The sequence below is a fragment of the Dama dama genome, chromosome X (assembly GCF_033118175.1).
Source record: "Dama dama isolate Ldn47 chromosome X, ASM3311817v1, whole genome shotgun sequence".
Taxonomy (NCBI): Eukaryota; Metazoa; Chordata; class Mammalia; order Artiodactyla; family Cervidae; genus Dama; species Dama dama.
Genome location: NC_083714.1, coordinates 81,859,931 through 81,880,839, shown reverse-complemented (window position 1 = coordinate 81,880,839; position 20,909 = coordinate 81,859,931). Strand labels below are relative to the sequence as shown.

The 20,909-nt window shown below is 35.6% G+C and overlaps 1 protein-coding gene and 1 pseudogene across 1 annotated transcript; one reads left to right on the top strand and one right to left on the bottom strand.

Moving 5' to 3' along the window:
* The first annotated feature begins 8,607 nt into the window (after positions 1-8,607).
* Positions 8,608-12,472, top strand: LOC133051955 (TLR adapter interacting with SLC15A4 on the lysosome-like). Its single transcript, XM_061136632.1, has 2 exons — positions 8,608-8,761; positions 10,013-12,472. The coding sequence occupies exon 2, from the start codon at positions 10,054-10,056 to the stop codon at positions 10,954-10,956; it is 903 nt and encodes a 300-aa protein (XP_060992615.1). The 5' UTR covers positions 8,608-8,761; positions 10,013-10,053; the 3' UTR covers positions 10,957-12,472.
* A 6,867-nt stretch (positions 12,473-19,339) lies between these two features.
* On the bottom strand, positions 19,340-19,898 carry LOC133051805 (biogenesis of lysosome-related organelles complex 1 subunit 5-like; annotated as a pseudogene).
* Between the last annotated feature and the right edge of the window lie 1,011 nt (positions 19,899-20,909).

Here is a 20,909-nt window from a genome sequence, read left to right as displayed (position 1 = left end):
TCTTGAAAATACTAGGAATAAAGCTACCATATGACTGTGCGATCTCACTAATGTGCATATACCCTGAGAAAACCGTAATTCAAAAAGTCACATATATCCCAGTGTTCACTGTAGTACTATTTACAATAGCCAGGACCTGGAAGTAACTTGGATGGATGAATCAATAAAGAAGCTGTGATATACATATATACAATGGAATATTAGTTAGCCTTATAAAGTGACAGATTTGAGGCAGTTGAACTGAGATGAGTAAACCTAGAGCCTGTTAAACAGAATGAAGTCAGTCAGAAATAGAAAGACACATATCATATATTAATACATATGTATGGAATTTAGAAAATTGGTACTGATAAACCTGTTTGCAGGGAAGTAGAGACTTATACATAGAGATCAGTCTTATGGGCACAGCACATGAAGGAGAAGGTGGGATGAACTGAGAGTAGCATTGAAATATGTACATTACCATGTGTAAAATAGACAGCTAACGGGACATTGCTGTATAGTGCAGGAAGCTCAGCCTGGTGCTCTGTAACAACCTAGTGAGATAGGATGGGTTGGGAGGAGGTGGGAGGGAGGTTGAAGAGGAAGTTCACATATGTATACTTATGGCAGAAACCAACATAACATTATAAAGCAATTATCTTCCAATTAAAAATAAATAATTTATTATTAAAAATATATAAAATAAAATATCAAAAAGATAAAATGTTTGGGTTTAAGTTTAGCAAGGAAGTGATAGACCTGTACTCTGAAAAGTAGAAAAATTGATGAGGAAAACTAAAGGTGATACAAAGAAATGAAAAGATAGTTTCTGATCATGGATTGGAAGAATTAATGTCGTTAGATTTTACATATTACACCCAAACAATCTAAAGATTTAAGGAAATCACTATCAAAATACCCATGCCATTTTTCACAGAACTAGAAAATAATAATCCTAAAATTTATATGGCGCCTCAAGAGATCCTGAATTGCCAAAGCAGTCTTGAGAAAAAGAACAAAGCTGGAGGTGTCTTTCTCTGAGACTTCAGAGTATACTACAAAGTTATAATAATCAAAACAGTATGGGCTGACACAAAAACCAGATACCTAGATCAATGGAACAGAAGAGAGAGCCCAGAAATAAATATACACAACTATGGCCAATTAATCTATGACAAAGGAGACAAGAATACACAATGGAAAAAAGACACTCTTCAAGAGGTAGTGCCAGAAAAACTAGACAGCTAATGTAGAAACAATGAGATTAGAGCATTCTCAAACACCAAATAAAAAAATAAAATTAAAATACATTAAAGATCAAAGCAAAATAATTCCACTCCTAGGTATATAATCAGAAAGAAACCATAAAACTTCTAGAAGAGAACATAGTTGGAACACTTTGACACAAATCATAGCAGTATTCTTTTGGATCTGTCTCCTAAAGCAAAATAAATAAAAACAAAAATAAATGGAACCTAATTAAATTTAAATCTTTTACACAAAATGAAACCATAAGCAAAATTAAAAGACAACCTACAGAATTTGAGAAAATATTTGCAAATTATATCACTGACAAGTGATTAATTCAATATAAGCAGTTCACACAACTCAATATTAAAAATTCCAATCATATCAAAATATGGGTAGAAGACCTGAATACACATTTTTCATAAGAAAAAAAAAATGTCTAACAGGCATGTAAAATGATGTTCAACATTGCTAATTATTAGAGAAATGCAAAACAACAAGATATACCTCACACCTATCAGAATGACTATCATCAAAAAGTCTACAACTAACCAATGTTGGAGAGGATATGGAGAAAAGGGAACTTTGTACATTATTAGTGTAAAAAGGGAAACTTTGTACCATTTGGTGTAACCTCTATGTAAAACAGTATGGCGTTTCCTCAAAAAACTAGAAATGTAACTAACACATGATTCAGTAATTCCACTTCTAGGTATATAACCAGAAAGAAACAGTAATATTAATTAAAAAAGACATCAATACATGCACCCCAATGTTCATAGGAACACTATGTACAATAGACAAGCTATGGAAGCAATCTGTGTCCTTTATCAGATAAATGTATAAAGATGTGGCATATCTATCTATATAGATATGCACATATATACAGTGGGATATGTGTATATCTATATATGTCCCATTAGCTATAAAAAGAAGGAAATTCTATCATTTTCAGTAACAAAGATGGACCTAGAGGATACTATGTTACTGACAAAAGTCAGATAGGAAAGACAAATATTGTATTATATCATTCATATGTGTAAGTTACAAAACAATAAATAAATATATATGAAAAACAGAAACAGACTCACAGATAGAGGATACAAACTTGTGGCTAATATGGAGGAGAAGTCAATTCGAGGTATGTGATTAAGAGATACATACCACTCTGTATAAAAGAGATAAGCAACAAGAAATTATAACATAGGAAATTATAGCCATTATCTTGCAGTAACTTTAATGGAGTATAATGTAGAAAAATACTGAATCACTATGCTGTACACATGAATCTAATATTATAAATCAACTATATTTACATAAAAAATAAAACCATAAACACAGTCTATGCCTAAATACAAATAATCCATGGATAAAACAAATAAAATACACATAATAGGGGATTAAGATAACAAATATGTCAGTGGATTAAAGTGCCCAGTTCTTACTATGCCTTCTCATATGAACAGTTAGGTTTATGTCATCTGTAACTATACTGTGTTTCCCCCATTGTCTTTTCCCCTGAAATACAGATTACCTCTAAAGTAAAATTGCAGTAGTTGGTTATCTTTTAAAAATATTTTATAACTACAACTTTTTGTTAACAGCTGTAACATAAATTTTAAACTTTGAGGTTTCTACATTTTCATATGATAGTCTTGGAATAAAACCTGTGATGGATAGAATTAGAAGACTTATGTGAAAGCATTTTGACATGCATAAACTCCAGCTTATTCAAATAGGATTTTTTGTTTGATGGCTTGAAAATGTTATCCAGTCATGCTTAGAAAATGCTGCTTATTTCCAACCACTGAGAAATTTCTGTAATTCCCAAATGCAACATTTCAACTTTCTGAGGCTCATTCGTTTTCAAAATTGCAAAAGCATGATGCATGTGACTAGGTCACATGTCTATAGTGGTTTTTCAAAACCTTTTCAGAGGAAACCATTAAGAGAACAGTTGCTTAGACCAGTGCTAGTCTGAGTGTGGTTCATAAGACTAGCAGCATCTGCTTACCCCATCTGAAAACTACAGTCAGAATTTCTCAGAGTGGGTCTCAGGAATATTTTAATACATCTTCCAGAATTTTATGTTACAGTTGGAGCTACACATATCAACACTTAGGTGAGACCTCTACTGCATCCACTGTAGTCCTTACTGATTTTAAATCACTCCCTCTTACTCAGTACCATATCCAATAATATGATTCACAATGTTAAAAAAAAATAATCAAATGGCCCATCATTTTCTTTTTTAACTACTTTTTGTTATTGTTTCTTAGTTAAGTGTTAGTCGCTCAGTTGTGTCTGACTCTTTGCGATTCCATGAACAGTAGCCCACCAGGCTCCACTGTCCATGGAATTCTCCAGGCAAGAATACTGGAGTGGGTTGCCATTCCCTTCTCCAGGGGATCTTCCTGACCCAAGGATTGAACCCCAGCCTCCTGCACTGCAGGAAGATTCTTTACCAACTGAACCACCAGGGAAACCCATTGTTTCTTAGTATCCAGGTGAAATAAATCTCTAATCTACCTGATGAGGTTTTATGAAAAGCAATGCATTCTTTCTAGGCTGAGATCAAATCTCTTTCCTAGCGTGTATCATAGTATCTGACACACAGCAGGGGTTTGATGAATGTTTGTCAACCATATATAATCAATCTCATTTCTTTTTTAAAAAAGTAGCTACTTAAAATTATATTTGTGGCTCACAATATATTGCTGTTGGAAAGCACTGTTTTATAGTACTTCCTACATCTTTGTTAAAAACAATTCATCTAAGCTTCAATTAAGCTAAGAAATATCTGATTTATGCAAATACACATTCTTTGAAATTAATCAGTTTGTCTTTTTGGGGTTGCCCAGACTTCTCTAAAGATTCTGGCCATTCACTCAATGACATTTTTTCCCCTCTCATCCTAAATAAGTTTCTTTATTTCTTCCATTTGAAACATCCATAACATTATTGGAAACCCTTAAGGTGAACTCAGGACACAGAAACCTCCCAGATCAATCAGTTCTTAGAGCACAACCTGGGTGAGGGTGTTAACAACATTCCCTGTTATCACCTGCACCTGGCACCCTGAAAACCTAGTGAGGAGGAGCTGAAGAAAGAAAAGCAGGGAGGAGATAGTAATGTCTTAGCACAATCCTGAAATTCCCAACTGGAATGTCTTCAGTCTTTTCTGCCTGCTGGGGGCCCTTTTCTTTCCACTCATCTCCCTAGAGCCTGAAATGCTGATATAATAGATTTTACTGGAGCTCATTGTTTCTACTCTGACGCTGTTTTGCAGAAGTAACACAGGCAGCCCCTTCACCGATGTTTCTGGCTCAGCAACACTAGATGCTGTGCCCAAAGGCCAAGCCCTTCTCAGGGCCGTTGCTAAGGGCCAGGGACCCTGTGCTCAGATTGGCTGGGAAACAAGTGCACCCGTGGCGCAAGAGCTCACCCATTCTGGGAACTCTGGGCATCTGGTGACTAAGATGTTATAGTCCTCACCGGCCTGGTGGGAGGGGCTGAACTCTCTGGGAGAATAAACTCTAGTTAAGGGTTCTTTTCTCTACTTATCTCTGCAGCCCAGGGAAAGAGTGGCAGGAAGAGCTGAAGGACTCCGCATTCCTCCTGCCTCTTCTCCCACTTCCCTGCTTGGGAATGGTGGTGAGTGTTAGCTTTCATACTTGACAAAAGTGGCCACGAATGAAGTGTTGAGACACCTGAGGGAGAAAATGGGCAAAACATAAAGTGATGTGTGAACAAAACAGACATATTAGAACTCATGCTGCTTATGTTTGTAGGAACAAAGCAAATGGTGCCAATGCTTACCTGGATGGGACTGGACCACCACAACAACCTATTTTTTATCTTTTCTCTTAGGCCCGGGAGGTACCTTCTTTCCCTCTCCAGTCCCACCCCCTACTTGAGGATATGCTTTGCATGGTACACCTTCCTTCCTGGAGTTAAGGTTTTGGTTTGTAGTCTCTGACACTCCTAGCACTTCCTTTCTCCCTGGAAAAAGATGAACTGCACTTTAATGTCCGTTTTCCCTTCAATAACTTCATATCTCACTGTCCCAGCTTTTATTTTTAAGTTTTGATCATTTTCAGTAGTTGAAGATCAGAATAACATTTACAAGATTTGGGGGGTTTGCCAAAAATAGGTAATGAAAATGGAGAGAGAAGTGGCAAAGAACCTTAGCACCAGCTGTGTTAGGCAAATCTGGATTCCACTTCATAACTATGGATCTTATTATGTATAAGATAAATTATTTCACCTCAAAGTAGATTTCTCTATTGTTAAAGTGGGAAAGGTGGTGTCTACCTAACAGCATCATCTGTGAAGAGTAAATGAATTGAGTATGTAAAAGTGTTTGCCAAATGGTCTGACAAGACAATAATTATTATCAAGGATAATAAGTGCCAGATTCTTTGCATGCAGCTTGGAAACAGAGACATTAATATGAATAATAATAATAATAAAATCTACCTTCAAGGAGCTAAGAGAGTGGTGACTGATGAGATGAGGTAAATACAATGTAGAAAAGTCTAAACCAGGCTAGGTGGGTCAAGACACTTCAGGGATTTGAAGAAATGAGTGTTGAACTGACCTTAAGGATATACACTTGCCAGGAAACTACAAGAATGAAGGAATTTTAAGTAAGATGAAAGTCATGAAGCAACATGGTAATTGCAACTTCAAAGAGCAATTGGAAGAATAAAGGCTAAAAAGGGAACAGGGAAAAGCACATAGACCTTCAGGTTTCATGTTAGATTTTTATTTTTAGCATTTCCCAGGCTATTTTCTGTTTTGTTAAAGTGTATAAAATCATAATTTACAGATTTGCTGAGATTAAATAAGTGCAGATTTGCCTAAAAGCATCTTTCACATATGAGACTCTCAATAAATTATATCTATTCCTATTATTAATTCATTAGAATCCATTGAAGGATTAAGCAGGTTTGTGTGAAAGGTGGATAACTCTAACATGTCAACTGGATTTGAAAGGGGGCAAGATTGGAAACAGCTGCATAATCCAAGAATGAATTGACAGTAGTGAAAGGCAGAGATATTTAGAAGAGAAGACTGCTAAAATTTGAATCAGACAAATATAGAAATGAGTAAGGCAAAGGAATTATACAGTGGAAGTGACAAATAGATTAAAGGGATTCGATCTCATAGACAGAGCGCCAGAAGAACTATGGACAGAGGTTCATGACATTGTACAGGAGGAAGAGATCAAGACCATCCCCAAGAAAGAGAAATGTAAAAAGGAAAAATGGTTGTCTGAGGAGGCTTTGCAAATAGCTGAGAAAAGAAGGGAAGTGAAAGGCAAAGGAGAAAAGGAAAGATATATCCATTTGAATGCAGAGTTCCAAAGAATAGCAAGGAGAGATAGGAAAGCCTTCCTCCATGATCAATGCAAAGAAATAGAGGAAAACAATAGAATAGGAAAAACAAGATCTCTCGAAGAAAATTGGAGATACCAAGGGAACATTTCATGCAAAGATGTGCTCGAAAGAGGACAGAAATGGTATGGACCTAATATAAGCAAAATTAAGAAGAGGTAGCAAGAATACACAGAAGAACTATACAAAAAAGATCTTCATGACCCATATAATTACAATGGTGTGATCACTCACCTAGAGCCAGACATCCTAGAATGTGAAGTCAAGTGGGCCTTAGGAAGCATCACTACAAACAAAGCTAGTGGAGGTGATGGAATTCTAATTGAGCTATTTCAAATCCTAAAAGATGATGCTGTGAAAGTGCTGCACTCAATATGCCAGTAAATTTGGAAAACTCAGCAGTGGCCACAGGACTGGAAAAGGTCAGTTTTAATTCCAGTCCCAAAGAAAGGCAATCCCAAAGAATGCTCAAATTACTGCACAATTGCACTCATCTCACATGATAGCAAAGAAATGCTCAAAATTCCCCAAGCCAGGCTTCAACAGTATGTGAAGCCTAAACTTCCAGATGTTCAAGATGGCTTTAGAAAAGGCAGAGGAACCAAAGACTAAATTGCCAACATCCGTTGGATCATTGAAAAAGCAAGAGAGTTCCAGAAATACACCTATTTCTGCTTTATTGACTATGCCAAAGACTTTGACTGTGTGGATCATCACAAACTGTGGAAAATTCTGAAAGAGATGGGAATACCAGACCACTTTACTTGCCTCCTGAGAAATCTGTATGCAGGTCTGGAAGCAACAATTAGAACTGGACATGGAACAACAGACTGGTTCCAAATTGGGAAAGGAATATATCAAGGCTGTATATTGTCACCCTGCTTATTTAACTTATATGCAGAGTACATCATGAGAAACATTGGGCTGGATGAAGCAGAAGCTGGAATCAAAATTTCCGGGAGAAATATCAATAACCTCACATATGCAGATGACACCACCCTCGTGTCAGAAAGTGAAGAAGAACTAAATAGCCTCTTGATGAAAGTGAAAGAGGAGCATGAAAAAGTTGGCTTAAAACTCAATATTCAGAATACTAAGATCATGGCATCTGGTCCCATCACACCATGGCAAATTGTGGGGGAAACAATGGAAACAGTGAGAGATCTTATTTTGGGGGGCTCCAAAATCACTGCAGATAGTGACTGCAGCCATGAAATTAAAAGACACTTTCTCCTTGGAAGCAAAATTATGACCAACCTAGACAGCATATTAAAAAGCAGAGACATTACTTTGTCAACAAAGGTCCATCTAGTGAAAGCTGTGGTTTTTCCAGTTTTCATGTATGGATGTGAGAGTTAGACTATAAATAAAGTTGAACTGTGGTGTTGGAGAAGACCCCTGAGAGTCCCTTGGACTGCAAGGAGATCCATCCAATCAATCGTAAAGGAAATCAATCCTGATTTTTCATTGGAAGGACTGACACTGAAGCTGAAACTCCAGTACTTTGGCCAACTGATGTGAAGAACTGACTCATTGGAAAGGACCCTGATGTTGGGGAAAATTTAAGGCAGGAGGAGAAGGGGACGACAGAGGATGAGATGGTTGAATGGCATCACCTACTCAATGGACATGAGTTTGAGTAAGCTCCGGGAGTTCGTAATGGACAGGGAGGCCTGGCGTGCTGCAGTCCAGTTCAGTTCAGTTCAGTCGCTCAGTCGTTTCCGACTCTTTGCGACCCGTGAAGGGCAGCCCTTCACGGAATACTGCTTTCTTGCTACCTAAAACATTAAAATATCCTTGTCTATATCTTCACTTTAAAGAAGAGAGCTATTGCTGTTAACATTTCCCACTGTCATTTGCATCTTGTATTCAATACTTTCAAGATCCTCTTTTAGTATGTGATCATTACCATACCATATATGTCATCAACCCACATTATTTTCCTATTTGTTGGTTCAGTCCTAGGGTATGAATGGAAAGGAGAACCATTTAATTTTGTGTGGTTACAGTTATAATTATGAGGTATAGCAAGAGCTGAGAAAGAACAAGCCAAAAGGGACTATTCCTGTATTTGGACTGTTGCGATCTCAGAAGACTGAGTCTTTTTTTAGGTATCCTGACATTCAGAAAAGGTAAGTCTAAATTCTTATGTATTTTAGTTTGTGTTGTTTTATTTTCTACAATAAAAAGGCTTTAAATGTGAATAAGTAGGTTTCCTGGAGACATTTATAGTAGACACTACAGATCTATTAATGGAAAATTGTTTCTTGAATCAAATCTGCTTTTCCTTTTTGAACTCTTGTAGCATTTTTAGGGGAAGTTGAAAGTCTTAAAATTGCACTAAAGAATCATACAAAAGACTGGTATAAGTGCTCTGGAAAATAAGATTTAAGTCAAAACAAAAGGGAGGAAGGGAAAAAGGGAAAGAAAATAAAAACAAAAACGAATGGTAGTGAATTTGACAAACCTATTTGTATTTAGATTACTGAAAAAGTAAATGGATATATTTATAACTTAAATCAGACAGTTTGCAGAAATCCAAACTGTATATAAATATCTGTCTCTCAAATACATTCTAAGGTATAGTAACTGTTTTCAATGTGACTCAAGTAATATTAATTAAAGCACTGTTAAGACAAATTCCTTAAAAACAGTCTTGGTTTTAAGCAGACTATTTGAAAATAAAGGGTTAGGCACTTTAATAAATTTAAAATAAATTATTCATGACAGTTGAGTATATATTAAAATAAGTATACATTTGTAGAAATGTGTACTTTTAAAACATTTGCATGTATACCATATAACATCCTGATAACAATCCAATGAAAAACTCTAGGGAGCATTATTATCACCATTTAACAGGAAAATCAATACCCAGAAATGGTAAATAAATTACCTGATAGTAAATAAGTAGTTGCAGAATTGGAAACCAAGTCTCCTTACCCCTGGTCCTATTCTCTATCCTTTGAGCAATAGTGTCTCCCTTAATTATTTATGTTTTCATGTAGCAGTTAAGTCTCCATTAAATGCTTTTTTTTCTTTCCATTTATTTTTATTAGTTGGAGGCTAATTACTTTACAATATTGTAGTGGTTTTTGCCATACATTGACATGAATCAGCCATGGATTTACATGTGTTTCCCATCCTGATCCCCCCTCCCACCTCCCTCCCCATCCCATCGCTCTGGGTCTTCCCAGTGCACCAGCCCTGAGCACTTGTCTCATGCATCCAACCTGGGCTGGTGATCTGTTTCACCCTTGATAGTATACTTGTTTCAATGCTATTCTCTCAGAACATCCCACCCTCGCCTTCTCCCACAGAGTCCAAAAGTCTGTTCTGTACATCTTGTTGCCTTAATGAGTTTATTTTTTTTTAATTTTCAGGATATATTGCATTCTTCTGATTAGAAACCTTGTCTAATAAAATGCTTGGAGAATCCTTCCTAATAGAACTCCTATACAAAGAACAAGTTACATGTAAGAAAACCTCAAATGATGAAAAGGAAACTTGGAAAAAGCAACTTTTAGATATAGAGGAAAATTCACTTTCTCCTGATAAAATGGAAAATGAAAATAAGGTCATGAAAGAAAGTATAACAGAGAAAAGTAATGATACAAGTGAAATAAAATCTGTGGATGACATAACTGTAGCAAAATGCAAGACTGCCTCCTTTCTAGGGAATGTGTCTGCTGCACTGCCCATTCCAAAGAGAGAACAACATGATGAAAAACAACTAGATTTATACCGATCTTATTCATGTACAAGTATTTGCCAGAATTATCCTGATCTACAGATTGGAGGAGACCATGTAGGTAACATGTATGATTCCGGCTGCTTTGTGGAACACATACGTGATGATCCTCTTAGTGGTCCTCTTTTGCTTTCAGTAGATATACCGTTAGGTCATTCTCCCATCATTGAACCTCTAGATAAACTACCTACCTCAAAGCTTTTGAATGGCGATGAAATTCGAGAAAGAAGTATGTTGTTTCATAAACAGCCCCTCTCTAATTCTATGCTTAATAGTTATATGGAAAAAAAAGTGGATGAACTCTACAAACAGTTTTTGGAAGAAAATCTCACTCAGTGCTGCTCCATAACCAACCTTATGGCTTCCAATTTGTTAATGAATAATATAAATCAGATTAGCCTCCAAATCTCTCAAGAGCAGAACATAGAGGCATTGAAATTTCAGGAAGTTCTTCTACATTCTTTAGCAAGATGTAATCTCTGTAACATTTCCCATGGAAATAGTTCTGAATTCAGCACTCCTAATTTACAAATATCAAACCAGAGAAGTAGAGAACTTTTACCACATCTACAATAAGAATCAACTGCAGTTTGGTTGGACTGATTTATGAGAGTGTAGTAACAGTAGTCTCCTCTAGTTTATTGTGTCACATCAGCCCCTTTGTGGTGTGATTACTATAGTTTTCGAGGACTTATTTGATCAATGGTACATCTGAATTCTTGTAGGAGACAATATACTAATTAACTTTTATGACTATACTTTTAATTGTTTTGACATCTTTAGTGGTTGCTACATTCAAGTTTGTAAATTCCATATGTGTGATCTATCTAATTGCCACCAGCATCTGAAAGTGATTACTTCACTCTCACTCATCTGTTTACCACAAAAGTGGTTTTAAAAAAGTGAGATGAAGAAAGAATTTTTCTCAGCTACGAAAAGACAACTAGAAACTGTATCAGATAGAGACATTTCTTTCTCCATAAAAATGCTTAAAGACATATGAGTAGTGCTTAAATATTTTTCTTTTTATTTTCAACATACAGAATTTTTCACACTGACAATCAGAAATTATTCAAATAAAAATTGGATTTAAATGATACTTGAAAGAAATGTGGAATGAGAGCTTAAGGAAAAATGGAGAATTTGCCATTAAGATTTGCAGTTGAACTTCATGCTTTTGAACTTTCTTGGGACAAGCATCAGCTTTTATATATCACTCTGTTAAGCATGGTGGTTTTCAGCTATGGGAGGAAGGAAAGCATATACATAGAGTGAACAAAGTGAATAGAGAACCACCATTTAGAAATAGAGAGGCTCTCTTGGCAACTTTTTACACTTCTTATATTATCCTCAATCAAGATACTGGCTTAGGATAAAAGCAGGATGTTATAGCAATTTTGGAGTTTAATTAAATTAATTAGTAAAAGATATCTAAAAGAATGGTATAGTTTATTGCAGACATGGAAACAAGACTCAATAGCTCACACTTCTCTCTTATGTATAGTAAAATGATTAGCATGTACTTTTGCTTGTAAAATGAAGTAATATAACTTATGTTATCTAATTGTTATGGTTGATCAAATATGTACCTTAGTACTCACATATTCCTTTCTGATAATTTATTTGGTCTTCATTTAAACTCTAAAGAATGTGTTAGTCTGATGCCCTTATGATTTGTTCTTTGTGATCACACAATCATTAATTTATTTTCACCATTTCAAAATTTCTATGATATAGTAATAAGTACTCCTGATTTATTTCCTGCTTTTATTTACATAAAATAAAATGTTTTTCTTTAAAATAGATGTTGTTCATAAAATAAGATGCTTTTCTTTCTCCAACATTTTCTCCAATAACCCTCTCAATCCATTTCTATCATTCTGACATTTGATTCTGAAGAGGCAATGATAAGGGTTTTTGAACAACTGGCTTAGTGTTTTGTAGATACAGAAACTCAAGCAGGGGCTCTGTATCAACCTAGAGGGATGGAATGGGGAGGGAGATGGGAGGGAGCTTCAACAGGGGATATAAGTATACCTATGACCAATCCATGTTGAGGTTTGACAGAAAAGAGCAGAATTCTGTAAAGCAATTGTCCTTCAATAAAAAATAAATTAGTTAAAAAAACAGTTTTGTGTACATTGTTTTGTATATTACTAAATTTGTACATTTTAATATGAGTTACCAAATGATAAAATGTTAATGTAAACTTTGTCTTTTCCAAACCGAATTAAATGTTGTTGGGCAATATTATTGGTGTGAAATTTTCTTAGATATTGTAATACATATTAATAATTTATGAAGCATGTATATTCATAAATATTATTAACACTGCATAGCATTATATAAAAAACAATAGCTAATATCAAATTTCAAAGTATATTTTACTCTCAGATTTAAAATTTTTCTCTCTTCTTTATGACACACAAATTCTTAATTTCTAAAGATACTCACTTTTAAATGGCCTAAGAATTCAATGTGATATATAAGCAAGGAAAGATTATAAATTTAGTGTTCTTTTCTTTTCTTTTTTTTTACTCTTATTTGCTTTTATTAGCTTACAAATAGCAAAATGAATTCAACAGAACAGAAACAATCAAATTAGCTCACAGACAAGAAGAAACCAAATAATAATAATAAAAGAAACTACCAAATAGAAAATATTAGGCACGATGACTGAAATAAAAGATATCATCCTTTATACTAGAATATGGACATGGTGTTTTAGGAGGGGAATTTGAACATAATAATATCAATGTATACCTATCTAACATGCCATTTCTTTTTCTGGTAACTTTAATTTTATTTTTTTGACATTTTTAACTTTACTTTGTATTGGGGTATAGCTGAATAACAGACAACGTTGTGATATTTCCAGGTGAAGAGCGAAGGGACTCAGCTATACATACACATATATCTATTCCTCCCCAAACTCCCCTCCCATCCAGGCTGCCACTTAACACTGGGAGACATTTCCTGTGCTGTATAGTAGGTCCCTGTTGGTTATCCATTTTAAATAAAGGCGTGTAAGACACTGTTTCTGTACAGAGAAATCTCACTAGCTACTGAACACCTGAAATGCTAGAGAAAATTTAAACTGTGTTTTTTATATATGTATATGGCTGAGTTCATGGCAATTAATGAAAACTACTGAAGGCAGACTGGGAAAAGCTGAAATTCCATAAGACAGTTTGGCTACAGAACTGATAACTGTCCCAGATCCCACCCCTGATACCTAGAAAGACCCGAGTTTTAAGGACTATACCTGCATGGGGACAGGGACCACGACCTGGGACTGTGTTGGTCTGCTTGGGCCACCATAACACAACTCCACAGATGGGCAGCTTACACACAAGAAAATTATTTTCACATGGTTCTGGAGGACCACTGATGACTCCCCAAAAGGCACCTCTCAGTGAGTGAACTAGAAAAACACCTTAAATTTCTCATCTGTGTTCCAAGTAGAGATATGAAAGATGAAAAAAATCTCTAGGAATGTCTTACCACAGCCTGATACTGTTGTATATTTGAGGAGGAAATTCACAAAGCTTGCGAATGTCAGTGAGCACACATACACACTGAAGGACAGGGAAGGAGAAGAGGAAACCCAAGGGGAACTCTGACTCTGCAGTGGTCCAGGGTTAGCAGGGCCAAAAGAAACAAAATGGAGGTGCTAGGAAAAAAAAGATAGCAAACTTCACTGTTGGAACGTGTCAAAAATTCCCCAAAATGGAGTTCAGAGGAATGTCAATTCACAATGAAAATTCACTGATAACATGAGAAAATAAGTCATAGACTTGCTTCAGACAAAACAAACTATAGATTCAGATCCACACACACAAAAAAAAGATAAAAATATTGAAACTATCACACACAGAATGTAAAATAAGAACATTTAATATGTTAAAAGAAAAGAAAAAGAGAGAATAGAGGAACTACCCCAAATGACCAAGAAAATTTGAGAAAGAACCAAACAACATTTCTGGAAATGAAAAAATATAATCACAATTAAAAATGATAGATAGGTTAAATACATTAGAGACAGTGAGAAGACACGATTAGTGAACTGGATAATGGATGTAAAGAAATGATCTAGTGTTCAACACAGAAACAATGAGATAGAAAAATATGAAACAGAGATTATGAGATATAAAGAACAGAGTGAGATGGTAAAACTTAAGTCTAATTTGATGTCCTAAAGGAGAGAATTGAGAAAATGCAAAGGTATATTACTCAAAGAGGTAAAAGTTCAAATTTTTTCATAATTCACAAAAGGAACTGATTCTCAGATTCAAGAAGCTCAGTGAATCATAGTTGATTAATAAAAAGAAATCCACAGCAGATAGGTTGTAGTATAATGACATTTGATTGCAGAATGTCAGAGATAAGTAGCTTAAACATAACCTGAGAAGACTGATTACCTACAAAGGAATACTGATCAACTGACAAGTGTCATTTCAGAAGCAACAATGGAAGCAAGACAACAGTGGAACAGTATTATTAAAAAATGAGAGAAAATAACTGTCAATCTAGACTTGTATACCCAGCTAACTTTCAAGGATAATAAAACAGTAAACTTATAGGTAAATTTAAACAAATACTGACTGTATACAATAACAGTTTTGGAATTAAACTGAGATAAAACTAAAATTCTAGACACTTATAAATTAAGGGAAGGCAATCAAATTTTGTTCAAAAGCCTGATGTTCAGCATGAGTGAAAACATAAAACTTTAGATTCTGTTAATGATGCAAACTAAAATTCATGGTAAGCACTAAAAAGACAAAATTTGAGTTTTACCTTTTAAACTAGCAGAGAAAAAGTGAATGTAAAAACAAAAACTCAATGCAGAAGATGGAGGGAAAAAATCACCCAAGGGCAGAGAGATAACAAAATGGTAGAACGAAAAGCACAATAAGATGGTATAAATAAACCCTAATATGTTAGCAATTTCCACTAACATAAATCAATTAATGTCTCCAGCTAAAAGATAGATAGAAAAAAAATCTAGTTAGTTTTTAGTGGGTACATGAAAACACAGCATAAATATTTGACAGAAAAATAGAGAACATATACCATACAAACACTAACCAGCTGATGTGGCATATATAAATATTTCTTTCAGAAACATAAGATTTTAAGGCAACATAAAATAATACAAAAACATTATTAGAAATAGAAGCTGTGACAACAAATATAAGATTGAATTCTAAACATGGAAGATAAACAATTCTAAACTTGTAATGTACTGAATAACAAAGTTTCAGGATATATAAGATGGAAATTAACACAATACAGAAATTAGAAAATCCACTAGAACAGAAAATTTTAACCCCTCTTAGAATCTGAAAGATCAGGTAGAAGAAAAAGAACATTAAAATAGAGACAATTTGGCCAACACAATTAACAGTTTGGTCTAATGAACACCTGACAACTAGAAATAGGCATACTTTCAAGCACTAACACAACATTTACAAAAACTGATCATACTTTAAGTCAGATGGCAAATCTCAACAAATTGTAACATGGACCACAGTCCAATGAAAGCAGGAATAAATAAGAATAGAACTTAAAAGTCTACATGTTAGGAAATTAAAAAAAATCCACATATGCAAGTAAAAAAGAAAAGATATCATGATGGAAAATAAAAAGTAGTTAGAATTTAAAAACAAACATTTCTATAGCACTTTAAATTGACAAAACATTATTTCATTTGCTCATTAGAAAGTAATCCTGTGAGCCACCCAGAAGCCATGCTCTCTCTGCTGGACAAAGTAACAGCAGAAATGCAGTTTATTATGTAAATTTTTATATATAAATTTTATATATAAATAAAATACACATCAAAAGTGATTTAGAAACTGAGAAATATAAGTGAAAGTGTTCACTACTAAAAATATTAAAAGGAAAGAGAAGCAACCATCTCCTTTAGAAGGTATATTGAATAGATAAGAAAGTTACAAAGAAGAGATTTAGCATCAAAGTCTAAAGGTTAAAAAAAGTTCATAAAGTCATTTTGGTTTAAGAAGGCCCTTAGATCCTCATATAATATATAAAAACTCATATGGTAAAGTATTTATTATTCACACGAGATGAATGAACATTGTCAAAAATCTACGCACATGTGGAGGAATTGTTGCTGCTCACACACACGGTCCTGGTTTCATGGTTCCAGCATCTGTTCAGTGGTGCACTGGCAATTAATAGCTCTTCTGAAACTGCCTACAGTACAAAGGGAATTTTCATTTAGGGTTCCCCTCCCTTTTCATGTGCAAGATATTTTTGGAAGTATGTTTTCTTTTTCCATCCACTGAAAGAGAAGTAAGAAAATTCCAACATGCCTGTGTGTCAGCAAGTACTCTTTTTGGTCTAGGTACCAGAGGATGATGGATGAGCTTGTCAAGCCTACAGTAGCGGACAGAGTGAGTTGGCAGAAGTTCTGTGTTATTGAAAGATATCTCAAATACTTATTTCATCTCCTCTATTAACTTTAATAACATTTTAAATATGCAGCCAAGAATGAAGCTTTGACAGTGAGCCATAAATTTACACAGGCAGGCATTGTCACTTTTCTGCAGGAGCAACACTGAGATAACACAAACGAGCTGGGTATTTTCTTTCTTGTGCCTTTCTTCACTGAAGAGCAATGAAAAAATACCTGAAAAGTCTATCCAAATCTCACATTCATTTGCCACAAATCTCTTGAAATTATTGCATATAATTCTGCTTGGTTCATGGTAAAAACAATATATATATATATACACACATATATATATGTATATATATATAGTTCTTCATTTAGACTGTTAAATGCAGATTTTTATTTATTTTTTTAAGAAACAAGTATATTTTATTTATTTTTTAAAGACTCTGGTAATTTTTATTCGCTCTACAGTTTTACATTTCCCTGAATATTGTACAATTGGCAGCATGCAGTGTATAACCTTTTCCAGACTAGCTTATTTTACTTAATAACATTCATTCAGGTTTCATCCACTTCTTTTTGTGATTTGATAGCTCATTTCTTTTTATTCTTTTTTTTAATTTATTTTTATTAGTTGGAGGCTATTACTTTACAATATTGTAGTGGTTTTTGCCATACATTGACATGAATCAGCCATGGATTTACATGTGTTCCCCATTCCAATCCCCCCTCCCACCTCCCTCCCCATCCCATCCCTCTGGATCTTCCCAGTGCACCAGCCCTGAGCACTTGTCTCATGCATCCAACCTGGGCTGGTGATCTGTTTCACCTTTGATAGTGTACTTGTTTCAATGCTATTCTCTCAGAACATCCCACTCTCGCCTTCTCCCACAGAGTCCAAAAGTCTGTTCTGTACATCTGTGTCTCTTTTTCTGTTTTGCATATAGGGTTATCATCATCATCTTTTTAAATTCCATATATATGTGTTAGTATACTGTATTGGTCTTTATCTTTCTGGCTTACTTCACTCTGTATAATGGGCTCCAGTTTCATCCATCTCATTAGAACTGATTCAAATGAATTCTTTTTAATGGCTGAGTAATATTCCATAGTGTATATGTACCATAGCTTTCTTAACCATTTGTCGCTGATGGGCATCTAGGTTGCTTCCATGTCCTGGCTATTATAAACAGTGCTGTGATGAACATTGGGGTGCATGTGTCTCTTTCAGATCTGGTTTCCTCAGTGTGTATGCCCAGAAGTGGGATTGCTGGGTCATATGGCAGTTCTATTTACAGTTTTTTAAGCAATCTCCACACTGTTCTCCATAGCGGCTGTACTAGTTTGCATTCCCACCAACAGTGTAAGAGGGTTCCCTTTTCTCCACACCTTCTCCAGCATTTATTGCTTGTAGACTTTTGGATAGCAGCCATTCTGACTGGGGTGTAATGGTACCTCACTGTGGTTTTTATTTGAAATGCATATTTTTAAAGATCACAGTGATGACAGAATTGGTACATGTTTCATCATAATACACCTGCTTATGAGAACAGACGTTCAGCACTAAAAAGGATTTACGTTTTACATGGATCATTTGCTATGTGGACAAATACTTCTGGTTCACTCAGAGCCAGGATCTATGTGGTTCCAGAGGGAGGCCTTGGCAGAATTTCCTGATTACTCATTAAATGGCTGAGACATGTAGAGACGTTATTTATCTTACAAAGCTTACCCACAGCAAAAACAGATGTAAAAGTGAGGTAAAGACTATGGACAAGATTATGGTTCTTGGAAAGGTTAAAAGTCAACTGTGTTTCTGGTAAGCTTTTCCTTGTAAGCACGTTTTAAACAAAGCTGAAAACATGAAGTGTTGGAAGGCCACAATCTTAACAAGTGTCTCTTGTTGTCCAGTGAAAATATGGCATTATAAAACAACTTCTCCCAACGGGCCGTTCAGAGACCAGTGTGGCCCCATGTGCACAGCAGAGACACGGTTCTGACTCTCCTCTCTCTTCAATATGGTCTCTGCTCCAGGGACAGTTGTTTCTGTCTACATTACTCACGGAATAACACTGTATACATTCCTTCAAGAACCAAGGAGGCCACGACAGGCAGACACCATCCCTGCTTTCTAAGCCACAATGATAAACTAACGTTGACCCTGCAGAAGGATGCACTATATTACTTCCCTAAGAAGTCTGTACTTATGGTTAGTTCTCTGAGATAATCAATCAATGGAAACCAAATCTGGTCCACATTAACTGAGAGCAGGTGGACACCACTTTCCTTCAACTACTTCCCCTTCGAATAATCATTGAGAGGCACTTGAAACTGGAAAGATGTGGCAGTGCTGTAGGAAATAGCGAAGACTCAAGGAGAGGGCTCCGTTTTCTGACAGAAAAGTGCCATCGAATATATTGCTAAGCTTGAAGCAGAGGCTAAATGGTTTGGTGGGAGCAGTTTGTTTTTTTTTGGGGGGGGGGTGGAGGGTGTCAGGTTTTTCTCATTAGTTTGTTATTGCTGTGGTTCAAGTTCTCAGAAGGTTGAGTATCTTGCCAGGTCCTTCTCTATCTCTGCATACTGCTCTCTCAGCTTCTCCATGGACTTCCTGTGCTCCTCGTCCACTTCTGCTTGTTTGCTGTGCTGCTCTTTCATGAAATCCTCCCACTGCATGACGTGCTGTTTCTCACTAGCTATTAAAAGGTCTTTATGAATCTTTTTTCACTCCTGTTCCCTCTGCTAGAATCTACAGACCGAGTCAGTAGCTGCTTGCAGTCTCTGGAGAACTTGGTTTAAGTTGTTTTGCATTGTTTCTCTACACTTTGGAAGAGTATGTTCATTTGTCTCATGGATCATATTCTTCAGATTTTCAAGAACTCACATTTCTTGAAGACCACGTTTTTCTTCAAATTCTTTCACAAAGTAATGGGTTTCACACTGGTCTGTGATCTAACAGCCTTGAATGAATTTCTCCAAGATCCTTGATCATGAGGTGGGCTGGTGAGCCCGTGAACCCCAGATAGTCCTTCTTCTTGGTGCTGCCGCCTGTGCCGGCCTCACAACCCACCAGGGTCTCTGCCCCACTGCCACTCATCCTGCAAATTTAGTGTTATTTTCATCTTGACTTCATATTTACTGCCTTTAGTACTTGACTGAAATATGCATAAAGGTTGTGGTTTAGTGTATTTTGACCCTAAGTAGTCACTCTTCATTCTTTCATTATAGGTTTCACTTATATTACTGTGCAGGTCCCTTTTAAAATGTTATTTGAAATGTATGGAATGATGAATTTCTTTGTCTTCCTCTTTCAGGAACTGAAAGTATTACTTTTGTGATTCTGTAAGTATGGAAAATGTTATAGATTCAGCAGTGTGAGAGAATCATCATATATCTAGGTAAAGAAGAATTCCGGTACATTAAGAATGATGCCCAATATAGTGTCACTCCCTTCCTGCATAGGTCAGTTGACCTTATATACCATATTTAGGTTTCAGGCCACTGTTGTGGGGCCCAGATTGGGTCTGACACAGTTACAAGTAATTTTCTGTCAGGACCATTCTTGAATAATTAAAAGCAATTCAAGAGATAGGCTACTAGACTTCTGAAATTTTTAGGCTTCAACTCTCTGTCTCATGAGTTAGTCTCTGAAAGAAGTTAGTCTACCTGAGGTTCTTTTTTTCCTCCTGAGGTTCTTAAGGCCAGTGATAATACGAACCTGCTCCATTCAAAGTCGTAAGCAGAATTTCTGGCTCTTTCTGACTGTTAACAGTTGGGTCTTATTTAAACTGGTTTTTGGAAGTAAGAAACAAAATAAATTGCTTTCTAGGGATATCTTTCCACATGTAATTTTCCTTTTTGTAGGGTTGCTTTGAGGCAAGAGTATATGTATTATATCCAATAAAATGAATTTTCCAGGTAATTTGACTAATGCAGCATTATTACATAATGCGTATTTGGATGAAGGGTGGAGGGGTGCTTTGATGAGGATTAGTATGTACAATAAACCAGAATAATTATGAAAATTGGTCAGCAATTATTTTCGGTTAGTATAAGAAGGAAAGAAATTTGTAAATTAATGTTCTCATACTATTCATTTGCATGGAAA

Bases quoted from the DNA above. Each gene is read 5' to 3' on its own strand.
- LOC133051955 (XM_061136632.1), top strand. From the start codon at position 10,054: ATGCTTGGAGAATCCTTCCTAATAGAACTCCTATACAAAGAACAAGTT.